Source organism: Eptatretus burgeri, chromosome 1 (genome assembly GCF_056783735.1).
Source record: "Eptatretus burgeri isolate ZD-2024b chromosome 1, Ebu_testis_v1, whole genome shotgun sequence".
NCBI lineage: Eukaryota > Metazoa > Chordata > Myxini > Myxiniformes > Myxinidae > Eptatretus > Eptatretus burgeri.
In genome coordinates this window covers 157,459,461-157,479,523 of record NC_140961.1, presented here as the reverse complement: position 1 = coordinate 157,479,523, position 20,063 = coordinate 157,459,461, and the positions used below count along the sequence as shown (strand labels likewise).

General features: G+C 43.9%; 1 protein-coding gene and 1 long non-coding RNA gene across 2 annotated transcripts in view; both read right to left on the bottom strand.

Annotated features, from left to right (window-relative positions):
- The window catches only part of LOC147035840 (uncharacterized), a 77,760-nt gene that overhangs the window by 28,936 nt on the left and 28,761 nt on the right, over positions 1-20,063 (bottom strand). The window lies entirely within an intron of this gene.
- The window catches only part of LOC147035841 (extracellular calcium-sensing receptor-like), a 38,880-nt gene continuing 25,169 nt past the window's right edge, over positions 6,353-20,063 (bottom strand). Inside the window, exons 2-3 of the mRNA XM_085881423.1 lie at positions 7,944-8,217; positions 6,353-7,413 (exon numbers count right to left, since the gene is read on the bottom strand). Coding sequence (XP_085737549.1) covers positions 6,353-7,413; positions 7,944-8,217 — 1,335 coding nt within the window. The remainder of the gene's footprint in view (positions 7,414-7,943; positions 8,218-20,063) is intronic.

Genomic DNA, 20,063 nt, shown 5'->3' with positions numbered 1-20,063 from the left:
CATGTATGCGGAAATGTCAATGCGAATATCATTTGAAACAGGCTCAAATGAGCTAAGATCCTCGTCCTCTTAATGATGACGTCATAAAAACGAATATGACGTCATTGTGATGTATCAGGTTTGCGATAAATTTTCTGTACTAATGCCTGGCTTGATTCCCGCAAACAAAATTCAAACAGCTTGCCTAGTTTCAGAATTAATGGTGTCGGCGATTTCCATTAACGGCAATATTATGACGTCAACTTTTTTTCGAGGAAGAATTTCCAAAATCGGAGATGGTTACTGCCTGCGCATGGGATTTCTACATATAAATGGCAAGTTTCACGAATATCTGATGAAAACTCTGGGTTGTGAAACAAAAAATAGGAATGACGTCATAAAATTGATATGACGTCATAGTGATGTATCATATGTCCGGCAATTCATCTCTCTTAATGGCCTGTTCGATTCCCGTAAACAGAATTCAATAAGTTTGCCTAGTTTCGGAGATAATTTTTAGGCGATTTCAATTAGCAGAGATATTTTGATGTCATAACTTTTTTTCTAGGAGGAATTTTCAAAATCGGAGATGGTTACTGTCTGCGCAGGGTATTTGTACATATATCTGCCAAGTTTAAGGAAATTTCGATGAAAACCGGAGGCTGTGAAACAAACAAGCTCAAATGAGCTAAGATCCTCATCCTCTTAATGATGATGTCATAAAAACGAATATGCGTCATTGTGATATATCAGGTTTGCGATAAATTACACTGAACAACAAATTTCAAAAAAATTTTTTTACTAGAGATGTGTAAAGTGATCAAGACTAATTTGGGTACGCTGATTTCAAAAATCATAACCGTTTTGCTGTATCACGTCAGGATTTTCAGGAACAGAAATATTCCCATTGCCTAGAAGTCAGGATTTCAATGAAATTTACATATGTCTTTAACATGTCTATTTCGTACAATTGTTGTTAACTTGTGTTATATTTCTTTCTTTCAGATAAAGATGAGTAGACGTTCCTGTACCAATCATCCTGGCAACTTCTGTTATGTCTGTGGTCTGTATACCAAAAAAGATCAACAGCGAAGTATATCTACAGCAGTGAAAATGAAGGCCGCCTACTTTCACTACTTCGGGTGTAAGGTGGGGGACCAAGAACAGAGCTGGGCACCACACATCTGCTGCACAAGCTGTCACACAACCTTGACTCAGTGGTTGGTGGGCAAGCGCGCGAGCATGCCATTTGCGGTGCCCATGATATGGCGTGAGCCGCAGAATCATCATAATGATTGTTATTTCTGCTGCACAAGCATCGCCGGCTTCAACAAGAAGAATAAAGGTCACATCAAGTACGCTGACTGCGTCTCTGCTCGTAAACCTGTGCCTCATGATGACGAGAACCCCGTTCCAACACCTCCAGCTGATCAGAACATAGCTGTAAGCAGTGGTGAAGAGGATGGTGATGATGAACCTTTTGAACCCGACACTCAAGAATCACACCTTCTGAACCAGGGAGACTTAAATGATCTTGTAAGAGATCTCTCGCTATCAAAGGCGAAGGCAGAGCTGCTTGGATCAAGGCTGCAGCAGTGGAATCTACTTGAACCTAACACCAAGATATCGTTGTTCAGAGCACGTCACAGAGACATGGCTGAGTTCTTTGAGATGGAAGACACGATGACATTCTGCAGTGACATCAACGGTCTGTTGAAAGAACTTGGGTGTGATCACGATCCTGCAGACTGGCACCTCTTCATCGACTCGGGGAAGAACAGCTTGAAGGCTGTTTTGCTCCACAATGGCAACGAGAAACCATCAGTCCCACTGGCTCACGCGTTCGGCATGACAGAGACCTATGAGACTATGCGGCAGCTGCTTGATTCCATCAAGTACAATGACTTCAACTGGCACATCTGCGGAGACTTGAAAGTGGTGGCGCTGTTCTTAGGGCTGCAGTCAGGCTACACTAAATACATGTGCTTCCTTTGTCTCTGGGATAGCAGAGACGACAAGAATCACTGGATGAAGAAAGATTGGGAAGAGCGAAAAGAGCATGTACCTGGTCGACACAACGTGAAGCATGTCGCCCTTGTCGACCCAGCCAAGGTTTTCCTTCCACCACTCCACATAAAGCTCGGCTTGATGAAAAGTTTTGTACGGGCAATGGATCTGAATGGGCGTGGGTTTTTATACCTCAAGGAAAAGTTTGGCAACACCTTGTCGGAGGCCAAGATCAAGGCTGGTGTCTTTGTTGGACCGCAAATCCGACAGATTATGAAGGACGAAACTTTTCCGACAACTCTAAACCCCAAAGAGCTGGCAGCGTGGAGGAGCTTCAAAGCTGTGATGGACAACTTATTGGGGAACGAGCGCGCGGACAACTATGAAGAAATAGTGCAGCAGCTGCTGGAGTCCTTCAGGAAACTTGGCTCCAGGATGTCCCTGAAAATCCATTTCCTACACCAGCACCTGAACTTCTTCCGTGACAACTTGGGAGCAGTCTCGGACGAGCACGGCGAGCGGTTCCACCAAGAGATTTCACTCATGGAGACGCGTTACCAAGGGCGGCACAACCCGAACATGATGGGCGATTTCTGCTGGTTCCTGCATCGTGAAACTGACACAGAGCAGCACAAACGCAAAGCCAAATGCCTAAAGCATTTTTACTTACATTCTAGTGGAGTTTTTTCTGTAATTTCTATAATTTTGAAGCATTCATGATGAAATAAATGAATAAATGAATTTTTGTAAATTTCATTGAAATCCTGACTTCTAGGCAATGGGAATATTTCTGTTACTGAAAATCCTGACGTGATACAGCAAAACGGTTATGATTTTTGAAATCAGCGTAACCAAATTAGTCTAAATCACTTTACACATCTCCAGTAAAAATTTTTTGTTGTTCAGTGTTATCTGTGCTAATGCCCGCTTTGATTCCCGCAAACAAAATTCAAACAGCTTGCCTAGTTTCGGAGATAATGGTATAGGCGATTTCCATTAGTGGAGATATTTTGATGTCATAACTTTTTTTCTAGGAGGAATTTTCAAAATGGGAGATGGTTACTGTCTGTGCAGGGTATTTTTACATATATATGCCAAGTTTCAGGAAGTTTCGATGAAAACTGTAGGTTGTGAAACAAAAAAGTCCACAAGAAGAATATGAAGAACAACAACGTGAGTAAGACTTAGAGATCCTCCACGAGGATCTAAAAATACTAAAATGCTTAATGTTTTATATATGTTGGTATTTTGAAATGCATTAAATTAATCTATGTTGCTAAATTGTTTTAATACTCGTTTCATTTGATTTGGGAGATGGGTTGGATATGTATCACTTTTGGAATGGTTCTGTCCAATCTCCATTTTTCCCACCCCATCCCACATCCTGGCGTGGTTTGGTTGAGTCCACATTTACATTTGATTTATTTTCATAATAAAACGATTAATGTTGTATATGCAGTGTATTTAAATTTTGGATTGTGTATACTAGTCCAGAAACAAAGTAACTTCCTCACGTTGGAATCACCATCAAGGCTTCAGCAGTTGTGTTCGGTCAGGCTACAGTTTGAGGAGGAGGAGGAAGAGGAGGAGGAAGAGGAGGAAGAAGAGGAGGAAGAAGAGGAGGAAGAAGAAGAGGAAGAAGAAGAGGAAGAAGAAGAGGAAGAAGAAGAGGAAGAAGAAGAGGAAGAAGAAGAGGAAGAAGAAGAGGAGGAAGAAGAAGAAGAAGAAGAAGAACGGAAGTGCAAGAAGAAGAAGAACAAATTGGAGTATTTGTGATCTCTCATTGTGGTATCTCTCATTTAGGCCTAAGTCACATTTTCTCTAGGGCTAGGATACGGCGGCCGTACCCCCCCCGCCCCCTGAATTGACAGAAACGTGCGACGGCCACAGAGCTTTTTAGGTGGCCTCAGGGTGGCCCTACACTGTATGGCTATCTTTTACAGGCCGTAGGGGATCGCCGTGGAATTACGTCATGGAGTTATAACTTTTTTCATTTCTACGTTGGCCGTATCAATTTGACAAGCCAAGCTGTGAGGTAGATGTGTTCCACGTCAACCGTACGTAGGGCAGATGGTGGGCTTGCGTTATTCGTGCAGCTGCTGAGGGCTCTTATCAATGGAAAATGAATTTTGCCAACCCCCAAAAATTATGGCGGCCGTACTATTTCCACGGCCGCCGTAGGGTAGTCCTAAGGCGTCCCTGTGTTCAACGTACGGTGGCCTTGTGGTCTGTGTGACTACCTACGGGCAACGCAGGGTCGACGCACGGTTACCCTACGCCCGCCGTGCGTCCGACGTACGGCCTGCGTGGCAGTCTGCGTCGTCCGTGCATCCACCGTGCGCTACCACGAGAGATCAGAGTATAGGTGTTTGCCTATACTCCGAACTGGTATATTTAATTATATATTATAGTTATAGTATATTCAGTTATATATACTGGTATATTCCGAACTGTTATATTTTTATTTCAGTAAAAAAAGAACTGGTTTGTATACACACTCATTACCGTCCGTCTGGCCACACGTTCGCCTTAGGGCCCCCCGTGCGGTCGCCTTGCGTCTGCCTTGAAAATTCTATGGCCGCCGCAGTGATGCCCTAAGGTCACCGTGCGACATCAAATCAAAGACCGTACGGCACCCCCACGTTTTTGGTCTCCACAATTTCTAAATACGCCGTGCAGTCCCCGAAAAATAAAAACACATGTGACTGCTACATTGTGTGACCGTGGAAATACTGCGGCCGCCCTATAATTGCTAGTGGCCGCCGTGCCAAATGTGACTTAGGCCTTAGCGATGTATCTGTCATCTTTTTAAATCTTATTGGTTCAGAAAACGCTCAAGAATAAAAGTTATGGCTTTAAAATGCTTATCACTTCACTATATAGCCATTTATGAGTGTAACATTGTGTACACATTTGAATGGGCAGCCATTTTTTTCCCTGTATCACCCCTCCATATGGAGCACCACCATATTTAATGATAGCATAATATTACTGTAATTACAAAACAATAATAAGTATCGCCTCTTTCCAAGGGGTTTTTTTCTCCTTGGACAAACTCTTTGTTTATGTATATAAATAGCTTATCGTGGTGTTTCATGGGGAGAAAATGAGAAAGAAGAGTAAGAGGCCCACCAGAAATAAAAAATATTATAAACCACACTTATAAACCTTTTTACATAGTCGCTGCTGTTGTTTAACACAAACCCAAAATAAATCTGGAGGAATGTTGACATGCTTGAGTCATGCTATGCTTATCACATCCAGGACAAAATAATGGAGCTGAGCCAAGATCTACTGTATTCTGTATACCCCAGAGAGATTAGTAACATGAATCTTCCTGTCACTCCAGTCGGAAATGGGTGTACTCGTCATACTAAAATATGCAATTTGGTGTCTGTCTGTCTTTATGACCGTGATACATTCTGCCATTACTTATCCAATTGCAATCAAATTTGACAGGAACACTAACTGTCACCAACAGAGGTGGTAGTGACTTGGCTTCCCTCCCTCCCGAAGGGGGATTCAACCTTGAAGGAACTATGTGCTATGGTGTATGAATAGTTCAGTGTAGCGTTTCATTGGCACACATAATGGAAGTAAAAATTATAAGAACCACAAAATATTGTCAATTATTTGCAACATATGATTACCTTTTAAAATTCCGCTATGACTGTTTAACACTAAGCTGAAATTTATTTGGAGGAAACCTGACATCCTTGAGGCATTCTATGCTTATCGTGTTCCCCACAGACGAACACATCAAAGCCATCTCAAATTGATTAGACTCTAGGTGATGTGCGCAAATGTGTCTTTACGCATGAATGATATATTCCATCACCTGTCAGATTTTTCTAGCCATAAGATTTGGTGAACTGCACTGTATGGATTTGATGCATAACTCCATTTGTAATGCACATTGACCTCAAAGCTGTCCAGCCTGTGTTTGAATCTTGACCCAGCTATAAACTATCATCCTGGTGTTTCACAGGCAGGGTGATTCATCAATGGGTGCCATCCCTCGGATGGACGTTAAACCGTGCATCCTGTCTGATGGCATAAGTTGGTGGATGATAAACATCTGTGTTTTTCATAAAGTGTAGGCAAGCTATTGCCAGCACCTGAACAAATTCCAAATTCCTGCTCTAAACTTAGTCAAATGTGAGGCCTGGTAACCTGGTTTGTGAAAGACTTAAGAGACGTTTTCCCCAGCCAACATGCCAACAACATGGAAGTGATTGTGGCCGTTAAAGCCCCGGGCACAACGGATCGTACAAAATTTTGTGTTGGTAGATACATAAAATATTTGTCGTGGCCAGATCTTGCAACATGCCCGAAATCTATTTCGAGTGGTCAAAGAAGAACAATATTAAACCACTGCCACCACATGATAATGGCGGACATGCCCATACACAAGACCCCCTTCTGATAGTCCCCAAGTCTGCTCCAGTCGGGAGCGAGTATTTCTAGTGAATGTAAATGCACAATATATTTGAATGATGGTTTGCTCTCTTGTTACCTGCCACGACTTGAAGCTTGTAATCAAAGCACACGTACCATTATCTAATGGACCAAGACCAGGAATACATTGTTGCAAATCATGCAAGGCATGAGCAAGAGCATGCGTGGCAATGTATGTGTAGTACGTCACTCTCATGTGAGACACATCTGTGAATTCTGTCTTAAAATTCCTGAGATCTTCAAGACAGTTGCAGGACTGCAGTTTTGTGGTTGAAATGCTCCACGAGCAGTTGAAAGTCATTTCCCATAATTCAAAAAGAAATACATTCTCTGAGCCTTCCACTGAGCAGCAATAATTAGGAAATTTTGTTCTTTTTGTTTTCCATGTAATATTGTTGTTATTTTCTTGATATGAAACATCATTCAGACAATTATTTGAAATATGTGTTGGTTCCTGTCCCAACTTTTTGTTATACAATTCAAACACAATGTCATTTAAAAACGTCCTATTATTTGGAATAGCATGCATTGTGTGATAATTAAGTAATTCCAGTTCTTCATGAAGGTAACTTGTAACACACTTGCATTTCCTTGTCATTGCTACATTTGCAACATTGTAAATGGTCTTTTTGTGATATTGCATTGCTGTTTCAAAGTTAATTTGATGTGAATCGTTTTTCGATTGAATGAGATATTTGCGAACTGTATTTTGGAAGAATGGCTGAAGGTCGACAAGAAAATCATAAAAGCCTGGGATTGAACCTCGCTGGAGAGCAAAACCAATGGTTCCCTGAAATATGTGAGCTAGTCGTTCAGAGGCATAGGGTTTGAAAGTTGCCAAATCTTCACTTGCAATCCATATCTTTCCTGTAATGTTTCTTTTCCAAAGTTCCTCAACAAAAGGACCAAATCGACGTTCTCCACTGAAAACAACAACAACTGATACTTTGCTTTTTTCAACAATTTCACCTGCAGCTAGAGAAAGTGTTTTCCTTATGATCATAAATATACAATGAAATATATAAAGAGTTACAATGGATATCATCTAAATTAAACATTTATTAACACTTGCCAAACAATATTGCAGACAAAAAGAAAATTTTAACTCTGCAATGTATTTTTCAAGAGATGTAGACAATAACATATTTGAAGTATGACAATAATTCATGCACATCTACAGTGTCAAAAAACCCCAAGAATCTGCCTCATAAAAATAATTGCATATTTCACAAACCTCACTTTAATAAGAACTACCTTGTACAGGATAATTTGTTGAAATTAATTGATACTTGTTTTTGAAAATAACAGAAATTTTCCTGGTTGTATTTTCAACCGAGAATGTGAGTTAAAGTATTATTCTATCTGGTTTGAATACAAATCATCTGCTCACAGTTATTGAAAAAGAATGCAGCTCCTTGCTCACCAAGCATCTTTTAAAAATGGCTCCAATTGGAATCACACATTAAATTTTTATTCTGAAAAGGAAAGAACATTCTCACCTAATTTGGTCATTTTGTCCACTTCATCAACATTTGGAATTGTTTCAATAAAGTCAAGACAATGCCCCTTTTTTTCCGCTTCATTTGCAAATTGAGCGATCCCTTGTTTTCCATAATCATCATTATCTTGCAATGCTCCCAGGAAAACCCAATGGAAATGAGACACTACATGAGCCATTGCTGTGGATTGGAAAGCATCACTTGGCACTGTGCGAAGAAAAGATGGATATTCCTTCTTGTCACTTAGACATTTGCATGTTGCTGTGGAGCTTATCTGAAATATATAACGTAATAAAACATTTCATTTTCGTCATCAATGATTTAGTTTAGAAAGGTTGTGAATACAACCAAAACCTAAAGGGATTCAAAAAGATTTAAATGTATTTACCATTTGTGTGGCGAAAAACAATGGAAACTAGAAGGGCACTCAGTAGAGCACGTACCTTCGCCATCCAATGCCTGATCCAGAGAACATAACAGGCCCAAAATATTTTTTATACATCAAGCTATATCCAGTGCCTATAGAAAGATTACACCCCTTTCAAAATTTTCACCTTTTGTTGCCTTATAGCCTGGAATTAAATTGCATTAAATCATACTCTTTCCACCTTTATTTACACTTCGTAACCCAAAAACTTCAAGATAAAAACAAATTCTTAAAATTTCAGAAAATTAATGAAAAATACAAAAGTAGAATATTGCAGGTTGGATAAGTGTCCACCCACGGAGGTAATACTTGATGGAAGCACCTTTGAGAGCAATTCCAGCTGTGAGGCTGTTGGGATAGGTCTCCTCCAACTTTGCACACCTTAATTGGGAAGCATTTTCCCATTCTTTTGCACGAAAATGTTCAAACTCAGTCTAGTTGTATGGGAAGTGCTGATGGACAGCAATCTTCAAGTCATGCCACAGATTTTCGATATTTTTTGTATACACTGTCAAGGCTCGTATGAGAGCTTACACACAGAACATACAACAAGGGGAGCAGTAGACAAGATGGGTGGGAGAAGGAAGGACAAAACAGTGGGGAAAAGACATGAGATCTGTGGAAGGGAGAGGAATGGTGACAGGGTACACAGGGTAAACAAGATGGACATTACAGGGACTTTCATGTCCTGACATGACAGGGACTTTCAGGAAGAAAAGCAGGGAATTTGAAGGATGTGGGTTTGGGGTGGATTAACGGCGGTAGAAAAGATTGTGGTTTTGGATGGGGGAAGAGAGGAGATGGTAGTGAACAGCTGTTTTGAAAACCTGGAGGGAAGAGTAGGATCGAAGAGAGTGTGGGGAATTTGTTCCAAAGGCATGAAAAGAGAGAAATGAAAGAGTGAAGGTGAGCAGCGATTCTTAATTTTGATAGTTTTACCAGAAGGGAGTTGCTGACGGACCTTGAGCGCCCTGCGGAAATATGTGGGTGGGGGGGACATATTGCAGACAGAGCAGGGGGGGTGGGCGAGGCTGGAGAATATCGGGTAGAAGACAAAAACCACCAACCTGCCTGCGGTGAGAGAGTGAGAGACCCAAAGACCCAGGCTCATCGTTGGATATTTATTTTTAAAATAAATATATCTCCAAATAGTGAGAATAAAAAAGATCCACAAAAATCTTTAAAAATAAAATCAGGTGAAGGTCAAACCAATAAGTGGAAAAAAAATCACAACTTTGGTATTTAAATGGATTACAAAAGAATGTGAAAAATATCAAATAAATGTTTTTGAAAAACAAATAAATGATGAAATTTTAAAACTTGTGAATTAAAAGACGAAAAGATAGTAATAATCTTGAATAAAACTTAGATGGATGTCAAATAATCAAGGAAAAAATAATCCACTGCAATCTTAAAATGATGTGGCTCAAGAGGAGCTCAGAGCAGGACGTTGAGAGAGGTTTATCTGTTTATCTCTGCTCAACAAAGATATTTAAAACAAGAACGATACCCCAACATATTAGAAATGAAAATTATTGATAGTGAGGAAAGTTATTTGAAAAGAAAACACTTCAATAAACCTACAAAACAGCCAAAACTTTATCGGTAGTCTTTATGAATTAAACTCAAAATATAGTCCCAAGAACGATTTAAGTTATGGTGGAGATTATATTTTCCATGCACCCTCCCATTACAAGAAGGTAAAAAAATCCCTATTTTATAATAACAGCTTGCAGTATCATTTGTTTGTTTTTTTTAATCACAATAAGTACTTTTAGAACTTCTTTGAAATGTTCTTCTCTCATCTCTATCTATGCATTCAAAATTTTGTTTTCTGTAATTATTACACGTAAAATGACCAGAAGATCTCTTCTCCTTTAAAATCATATTAGCGTGGAGTTTGCCTGAAGAGGGGGGGGGGAGATGCTTTGGAAAAGAAATAGCTTTTTTTTTTTAAACCGAGTGAGGCACGGAAATTATCACGGTTGGTTGCATCATTATTGTGAGGAGCTCGGTTTTACAATCAAGGGTGATAGGCATCTGTTGTTTAATGCATGAGCAAAGCCGTGTGTGGAGCCCTCGAAGGAGGGGAGGGTTATACGGTGTGCGAGATGGAGCACGAAGCACGAGTGGAGTTAACATCTGGGTCGTATTAAAATCTAGGCCAGGTCAAAATACAAGTTGTGTGTAAGTTTGCAAAGTTGTTCATACTGGCCTTATAGATTTACAAACATGAGTCTATCGCAGAGCGTGTGTTTTGGCCCTCGAATGGACGTGTCCCAGTTGGTTATGTTGTCTATCGACGTTTGAGGCAGTTATCAGCGAGTACACCGCCAGTCGGGGAGAGAGACAGGTGGTGAGTTATCTCAGGCAAGCTCTCCCAGGTGAGATATAGACCGGTGATTTGAGCTTGAGGTCAATGCGATGGTGTCTCGAATTGCTGTGTTGTGGTCATGAGCATAACTGTGCCGCTGATGCAGTGCCCCTCCCCCACCCCCTGTGTGGTGCGCGGGTGGGTGTCCTTGTGTCGAGTTGGGATCGAAGCCCTGCGGGTTCTCGTGGGAGACGATTGCAATGCGGGTGCATCTTGTTGGAGCAAATGGTCTGCAAAGGGTAGAGAGGCCGTGTCGGATGGGAGTCATGTTGCTATTCTATGGACGGCCCGTATGGTATAGCGAAGAGACTGGAGGTATGCACGCTGCCCTTTGGGCTGTGCAGCCTCGACCCTACCCCACGTGATCAAATGTCAGCGCAGCTCTAAACTGCCACTCTGGTGTCTCACATGCACTGCAAAGTTCACTAACATCGGTTCGTGGATATTAAAGATCCCACGATGCTTTTCGCAAAGAGTCGGCAAGTTATCGCCGGCACCCTGTGAGTCCAGTTGCCAGGTTGAGTACCTTGTTGTTGCGAGAAGTGTACTGTTTTTTTGATGGTTTCGTACTCGCATGGGTCTATAGAAAAAATTTAGCTTGTTTGCCGGAGTGGCAACCTTGGGGAACTCCGAGAATTTGCATAAGTCCAAGATGGCCACCGCGGACGGAGGTGGAAAATAACTTTTCAACCAATCAACCTTCAATCACGTGTGATATATTTTTTCCGTATAATTTTGAGGTGAGGAATCGATTTCTGAGGTCAGTTGTGTGGTTCGGGGATAAAATTCAGAGTCATTGGACTATTGAGGGGTTTAAAACGTTTTGACCCCTGCACCGACTGCAGATCACTCCGAGTCGATAGTTGATGAAAGATCCCGTTGATTCTAATCTCACCTCTTCTTCTTTTCAGAGAAACGTATGATGGCTAACTCAAGGTGTCTTCTCCCAGTATGTCATGGAGAAGAAACGAAATTCACTGAGATCGGGATCAAGAAGCTCATCTCGTGCGCCAAATCTGGTGGAGATGGGACCTGCAGGCTAAGCTGCAGAACATTATTGATGTTGGTGGAGATGCGGCAAGCATCACCTGCCACAAAGGTTGCTACTGTACTTATACATCAAAGAGGAAATTGAGAGAGTGAGAAAGTCACAGAAAAGAAAGCCTGAAGATGAGGGTGTAAGGACAACTAAAAGTTCTCATACTAATGTAGCTGACAAATGTGTGTTTGAGTAAAAATGTGATTGTATGTTCTGTAGCGAGGAATGTTTACCGATTGATGATAGACACCAAGAAAGATGGGACCGCGTTTGTGAGTGTATGACCAAAGAACATTTTGACACAGAACGTAACCCACTCCCAACTATGAAAGATATGCTCCTTGATGTTGCTGAGCAGCGTAATGATGATGTCGCGAGAAGGGTCAAGTTGCACCTTGCTTTTGTTTCTGATATACGTTCTGCTGAGTGCAAGTACCATGTCCGCTGCTATAACAGTTTCACAAAAGTCCCCACATATGCCGATTTGCCAACTGGTAGTGCAGATGAAAATGCTCTGAAGGAAGTCATTGAGTACATGAACCGAGACAGGTCTAGAATATGGAATAGTGTTGAACTGCATTCCCTGTACTCGGATCGAGGTGGCAAGCTCGCTCGACGTGACTTGTTAAGCAAGTTGACTGACTGCATGAGTAAGGATGTTATCGTTGTTCGGGTAGATGGCTGTGCTGGCATTGTTGGTTTCCGTAAGTCCGTTGCTAAAAGTCTCAAGATAGTTAAGGTAGATGATATGGATGAGAGGAGCATTGCTTCCGTCGTGAGGCAGATCAAGCATGAGGCACGGTCGGTCAAGTACAGCAGCGCCAATTATGACCTATCAGAGTTTACACAGGCCAACACAATCAAGGCGACCAGCCCAAATTTGTTGAAGTTGGTTTCGGACCTGGTCTCCGGTGGTAAAGTGACCAAGAAATCTCTGATCCTGAGCCAGTCAATTCAGAGTCACGTTACAGGAACCATAAATCAGCAACATTAGGACTGGCCGTCAAACTGTTGCACCAGCACGGCAGTTCTGAACTTCTCAAACCCCTTCATGAACATGGCTTCACGACCTCGTATGATGAGGCCCTGAGATTCCAAAAATTGGCCGCTCCTCTACTAGGTGACAATGCACAGGTTCTCCACCAGTGCATGGGGTTGTGTGGAACCGTCAGCGCCATCTTCGCGTGGTTTGACAACTTCGATCTCCAGGTATTCACACCCAATGGTCGACGCACTACCCATGTCCTCTCATATGAATTCCAGCAACCTCATCCCGCAGGTATGCTGGAGTATGGCCGTACTAAGCCAGGGATGCAGACCATACTTGCAAAATCTGCTGACCAGCAGGCTCCACCTGAACTTGACATCACAAGATATGGGTGGGAAATAAAAGATGGCACCCCAGTACCAGCAACCTCCGATCAGCCCCCAGGACCCCAATATCTCATGGATGTAGTGCAGTGCGTCTGTAAGGCGGCGGTGAAGGCGTGCGGCACTGAACGTTGCAGCTGTCACCATGGAAACATATCATGCACTGTGTATTGCGCTTGTGTTTGTAGTGACGCCCGCTTCAACCCATTCAAGACAGGAGACGAAGACCAAGATGAAGTGGAAGAGGAAGGAGAAGCAGATGTGGAAGATGACGAGGAAACTGAACATCTTGATCTTGCATTCGGCTCTGATGATGAATGGGAGTGATCGCCGTTAATGAATAAACGCTTGACCACCATCGCTCTGAAAATGTCATTATTATTATTTTATTTCATTTTTGGCCGAAAAGACCTTGAACTTCACCTTTTACCCTGAATTGACCCCAAATCACAAATTTGACCTCAGAAATCGATTCCTCAGGTCAATATTATCCAGAAAAGAGGTATCGCACGTGATTGTAAGTTAATTGGTTGAAAAGTTATATTCCACCTCCGTCCGTGGTGGCCATGTTGGATTTATGCAAATTAGCGAAGTTCCTCAAGGTTACCGCTTCGGCAACCAAGCCAAATTTTCTCTATAAACCCATGTGAGTACGAAACAATCAAAAAACAATACACTTCTCATTACAACAAGGTTGAGTACAGAACATATACGGGTGGCAAACGGACGATGTTGTCATGATGGGCGTAAGTCAGAACTCGTCATCAGTCGTGTGCAGCACGTGGCGACAGATTAGTATCAATCGTCACAAGGACGCGGCAGTGCAAATGATGCAGTGTCCCTCTACCGATACACACATTGGAATGAGTGCCCATCTCGCCGACCTGGGTTGAATGAGGAAATGCGAATCGTGCGAGTGAGGTGCGGAGTGTCTTTTGGGATGTCAGGTCAGGTATGGGAACATGTGCCAGAACAGCACGTCGCTGCGTTCACTTTCCGCCGGTACTCCAGGGGCCTCTGTCTGGCCATCCCCCAGGCAGATGCCAGGCCCATCCCCATCTCCTTGAGATGATGGTCAACCTGTTGCAACCATGAGGCATGTGGTCGACCCACTGGCCTCCTCCACTCACGAGACTCCCTCGCTGAGAGAATCTGGTGAGCAGGATCAGAGTCAGGAAAACGAGCCACATGTCCATACAGCCGCAACTGACGCTCACGGCCGATGCAGGTAACAAATCTCATCCGAGTCTCTCTCAGCAACCGCTTGTTGGACACAAAATCCGACCAGCGATAGCCAAGGATTCTCCGAAGAGACCTGGTACCAAAGGAATTAAGTCTCCGTCTCAGATCCTTGGTCAGCATCCAAGTCTCGCATCCATAGAGCAAGACTGGAAGTACCAAGGACCTGAAGACTCGATTTTCGTCCTCCCGCACAGGTACCGGCAGCGCCACACCCCATGATCCAGTGAATCCATGACTCCCCAGGCCCGACCCAGACGTGTATTGACCTCTGACTCGCAGCCAGCAGAGACATGAATATCACTGCCAAGGTAAGTGAATCTCTCCATGACCTCAACATCCTCACCACAAACAGACACAGACAGGACAGCAGCATCCAAGATGTCACCGAAAGCCTGGATCTTAGTTTTGACCCAAGAAACCCGTAATCCCAACAGCTCCGACTCCTCATTCAGCACCTCGAGGGCCCCCAAGAGGATGTCTAAAGTCTCCGCAAAGATGACTGCATCATCTGCAAAGTCAAGGTCCGAGATCTTGACATTCCCAAATGACGCACTGCAACTTGACCTCTCCGACATCCTCCCTAGAATCCAGTCCATACAAGTGCTGAAAAGTGTGGGGGCCAGGACACACCCCTGACGAACTCCAGTATCAACTGGAAATAAGTCAGAGATGGTACCACCACACTTCACAGCACTCTCAGTACCAGAGTAGAGTTCAGACATCAGATCGATCAGTTTTGGTGGCACCCCACGAAGACCAAGAATCCTCCAGAGGACATCCCGATTCACTGAATCGAACGCTTTACAGAGATCAACATAGGCTGCAAGCAGCCCCTGCCGAAACTCTCGCCTGCGTTCGGTGAGGACACGAAGTGCAAGGATACGGTCAATCGTTGACCTCTTTGGTGTAAAGCCTGACTGCTCTGGACGCTGGTGCTCAATTAGATGGTGGCGAACCCTATCGAGAATTATCCGAGCAAAGACCTTGGCCGGCACTGAGAGCAGCGTCACCCCTCGGTAGTTGTTGCAGTCTTGGCGATCACCCTTCCCTTTCCAGAGAGGGACAACAAGGCCCCTCTTCCAGTCAGTTGGGATGATGCCTGTGTTCCAGGCAGAGCACAAAACTGCATGCAACGACACGAGTGCAGCATTTCCACCAGCCTTGAGAAGTTCGGCATGGATGCCACAGATCCCTGGAGCTTTTCCCCGTTTCAACTGGTTCACCGCAGCCCGTGTTTCCACAAGCGTAGGTGGACCACAGTTGATTTGAGGGTCAGCAACAGGGATTGTAACACCCTTGACGTCCAACTCGACAGTTGGGGGATCAGCCTGGTACAACCGCTCAAAGTAACCGGCCCAGCGGGCCTTCACTTCAGACTCCTCTGTCAAGAGCCTACCACTCTCTGCTCGAACTGTAGTGCTCCGAGGGATGGGCTTGGATGAACGTAATGCGCGAATTCCCCTGTAAGCAGGACGAGAATCACCTGTCCACAGGTGATGCTCTACCCCCTCACAGATTCCTCGCACATAGGCCTCCTTGTCCACCCTCACTGCACGTACAGTTTTACGCCTCAGCTCCCTGAACAGCTCAGCTCTGCCATTCAGCCTGGCCCTGCGACTCTCGTCAATGGTATCCAGTGTCCCTTGAGAGACAAAATTCTTCTTTGCCCTGCAGTGAGCTCCAAGGCATCCACCGGCAACATCAAGGACGGTGGTCTTGAAGGCGCTCCACAACTCTTCAGGACCCCCCAAAGCACCCAGACCCCCCAAGTGTCCACTCAGCCTGTTCGCAAACTCCTCAGCTACTCTCTCATCCCTGAGCTTGGCAACATCCAGCCTCGGCTGGGATGGTACCATTCTCCAGGATTTAAGGTGCAGCTTTAGAGTTGCTACAACAAGCCTGTGGTCAGTATTGAGGAACTGAGCACTCCGGTAGACCCTGCTGTTCTGGATCATCCTCCAACGACCGTCAATGAGGACATGGTCAATCTCCTTTGCCACACCGCCAGCGTTGGAATACCAAGTCCAGCGATGAGCTTGTGGGCGCTGAAACCATGAACCAGCCACCCTAAGTCCATGACTTCTTGCAAAGTCAAGGAACTTAGTGCCATTCATAGTTCCTGACCCATGGGGACCAACACACACCTCATAACCGTCCCTATCAGTTCCAGTCGATGCATTGGAATCCCCCAAGACTAGAAGTGTATCTCGTCTGGGGCACTGATCAACCACAGACTCGAGTGTGGCGTAGAATGCATCCTTCACGGTGAGATCACTCGCCTCAGTCGGAGCATAAACAGAGACCAGGGAAATGACACCTAAGGAGTGACGAATCCTTAATCTCATAATACGCTCGTTGACCGGTGTTACCTCAATTATCATTGGGGTCAGCTTATTGGACACAGCTACAGCAACTCCTTGGGTATGGTAACCATCAGAGCGACCAGACCAATAGTAGGTGTAACCACCCTCCATTATCTCACCGCAATCCGGTCTCCGAACCTCAGAGAGAGCTGCAATCCCGATGTCCAAACGCTTGGGATGGATGATTTAGAATTGTGGCTGCCGAGGTTTGGATTGAGCTGGAGAGTGGTCTGAATTTGGTTATAATGCTGTTTGCGGGTGCAGGGCCATGAACCGCCTCGCGCATCGAGCCCAGCTTAGTCGGCCGTGAACCTCTCCCAAACGTGGCAGGGCCGCATCAGCGGCGGGTCTGGCGAGCATCGCGAGACCGCGTGGACCGCTTCCTGTGCATCGCCGCGCCGGGCCGCGTGCTTCTCGTGACACCACTCCCCGTTTTGAGGGACACCCTGTTGGGAGTTTACTTTAGGCTCATGTAAAAGATAATTGAGAATTTGGCAGATTTAAAAAAAACAAAACAATTACCATGACATGTTTAAATGAAGAATGAGTTAAAATCGCAACTGTGGCTGTGGACATAATTACATCCGCAACTCAGTCGGGTTCAGAGGAAATCGTTTTAAAAATCATTTTCTCAGGAACGGTAAGTCCGATCGACATTAATGTTCACCATAGTATGTATCTCTTTGTGTAGCATACTTAATTGATAATTATGACGTCACAAGTCACGTGGTATGGTGGCTATATTGGGTTTTCTCCAAAACCTAAAAACATCTTCTCCAGAACGGATAACCCGACCGCCTCGAACTTTGCATACATTTGCGATGTTCCATGGGAATGTTAAGTTGTCAATTTGGTCAAAGTCGTTATATTATATAATTTATATCATAAAAATTATGCAGATTAGCCTCATTAAATATGCAAAAGAGTTTGAAAAATTGAGCGCGATTGTACCGCTCTGATATTGATGGATTCAGATAATGCTAACCATCGCAGTTTCCATTGCCAGCTGTGAGAGATCATTCGGCAAGTTAAAACGAATACTTTCGTATTTGAGAGCCTCCATGGCCCAAGGCAGACTGTGACCTTGCTCTGCGGGGGGGGGGGGGGGGTAATTACTGACTGTGAACACATCGTAGACCAGTTTGTATCAGTGAAGCAAGGAGTCATAATTTGTTAATTGAAAGATTAACGAACTGGGTTGTATTTTTGTACTGATGTTGTGTTATAGTTATAAAAAGATGAGGTGTTAGTTGTTTGGACAAAAGCGCAATTTCAAATGGCAGAGGTATTATTGGTACACTATGTGGATGATTGTAGGGGCAACATCTTAACCCTTTTGGGGTACTGGCTGCCAGAGGCGATGAGGTGCCAAAGGCAAATTACAACTGTGCAGGACCCAAGTCACGTATGGGGAACATGTGTTGAGTGGAACCTTGAGAATACTGTGAGGTAGTGGCTTGTGGACTACAGTAAACGTTTAGAGGTGTGATAATAAAGAGGAAAATATTTGATTATATTTTGTTTTATTTTTGAAATGGCTATCGGTATCAGTGCAAACTATAGGTACCTGATGTGTCATAATGAAGACCTGTCCAGGATTGTGTCCAATAGCCAGGGAGACTGCTTGAGCAGCAACAAATGCTTTAAATCGATAGTAAAATATTGAGCACATATGAAGCAAAAGTTACAGCAACGACATCTTCCCTGGCTTCCTTCCACCATCGGCCTTTTTGACGAGCATACGTGCCAAGCGGCTGGGGGGAGTTCCATTGGCAATGCTGGAGACAGGGGTCCGCAAGGGGAGTCTGGAACACCAGGACGCCAAGGTGCAATTGGAATAATTGCACCATCAGAATCGTCTGTGTCAGTGGGTGAGCAAGTGGTGGGTGCAGGTGAGCACATGCATCTGTGGTGAAGGTAGTGGTGTGAACCCATGGGTCGGTTCGGGCAGGCAGGATTCACAACATATTTGTTTACGTTGAGATCTGAATTTGTTGTTTTCTGAGGTGAGCATCACTTGGTATTTTAAAAACGGGTTTTTTTTCATATCATAGCGGCCACCGTACCTGAGAAGGCTCTCCGTGCACTGTACTTCCTGCTCCGAAATTCTTGAGATTTAATCAGACAATTTTATTTATTGTCACAATGGGAGACCGTGGGGCTGTTTACATCTGTTTACTGTATTTGAGCTTGGACCAGTAGTTTACTTTGCACTGTACAGTCTACTACAATGAAACGGGACAGGATTTTGAATACTCAGCCAAAGTGCATGGAGACGACACCACAAACGCTCTCTGATGATGAACAACTTATGAATCGGAGAGAAGGGTGCGTTCGGTGGAACTGACTCCACTGCTCCCTCTAGTGGTCGTGCTTGCCGCTGATACCCAGCCCCCCACAACAATATGGTCTTAAGAAAGGATAAAGTGGTTACCCAAAAGGTTTGCTCGTTTTGGCTCATAAAAATGAGCTGCACGAGCAAAAGTGAGATGATGTAGAAGGAGGTGCTGAGAACATGGTACACTCAAGGACTTGCAGAGGTGGTAGAAAATAGAAAATTTGTGAAATCAAAAGTTTTAGTAGAAGCTATGTGTATTATCAAATGTTTGTGGTGTGTGCTGCCTTTTGGCTGTTGGTTGCATCACTGGTTGGGGCGTGACTGTGCAGCTGATGAGGTGCCCCTATTACCAGTGTGCTGATGTTCATTTTTCTTGCCAGTCTTGAAGGAATGACAGGCTGAGTTAGCCCTCTGGGGTTCGCTTGGTGGTAAATCAAACTTGAGCTCAGGGCTCTGGGACCCCAGGTCACAATTGTACGTGCTCGGCCAAACAGTACATATAATTATTGGTAAAATGTCGAGAATATATGGACATATATAAATGAATATTAATTCTTGTGATGCTAATAAATATTGTGAAGGAGTTTGACAACAGGGTGTTCGAATGGAAGAACGTCCTGAAGACCATTGGACTGGACCCTTTTAAGTATTATTGATTATCCAAGGAGCTGTCAAGAAAAGGTAAGCTAATCATGGATTTACGCCTCTCACTGCAAAAGAGGATACACAAAGTCGTAGGAAGAAAGAAAGGAAATCTGCAAGTTGAAATGTTACTGGAGGTTTATAACAAATGTGGCAGTGTTTTTGATTAGCATGTGTATAATCGTGATAATATGGACAATAACAGATAGTGAGGGCATCTTGGGAATGTCATAGAGATCAGAATGTTTGGTAGGTTAATGGTAGGGAAAACAAGGAATGGGTTGTGACAGGGTGCGCATGGAAGAAAAAGGTAAACATTGGGAT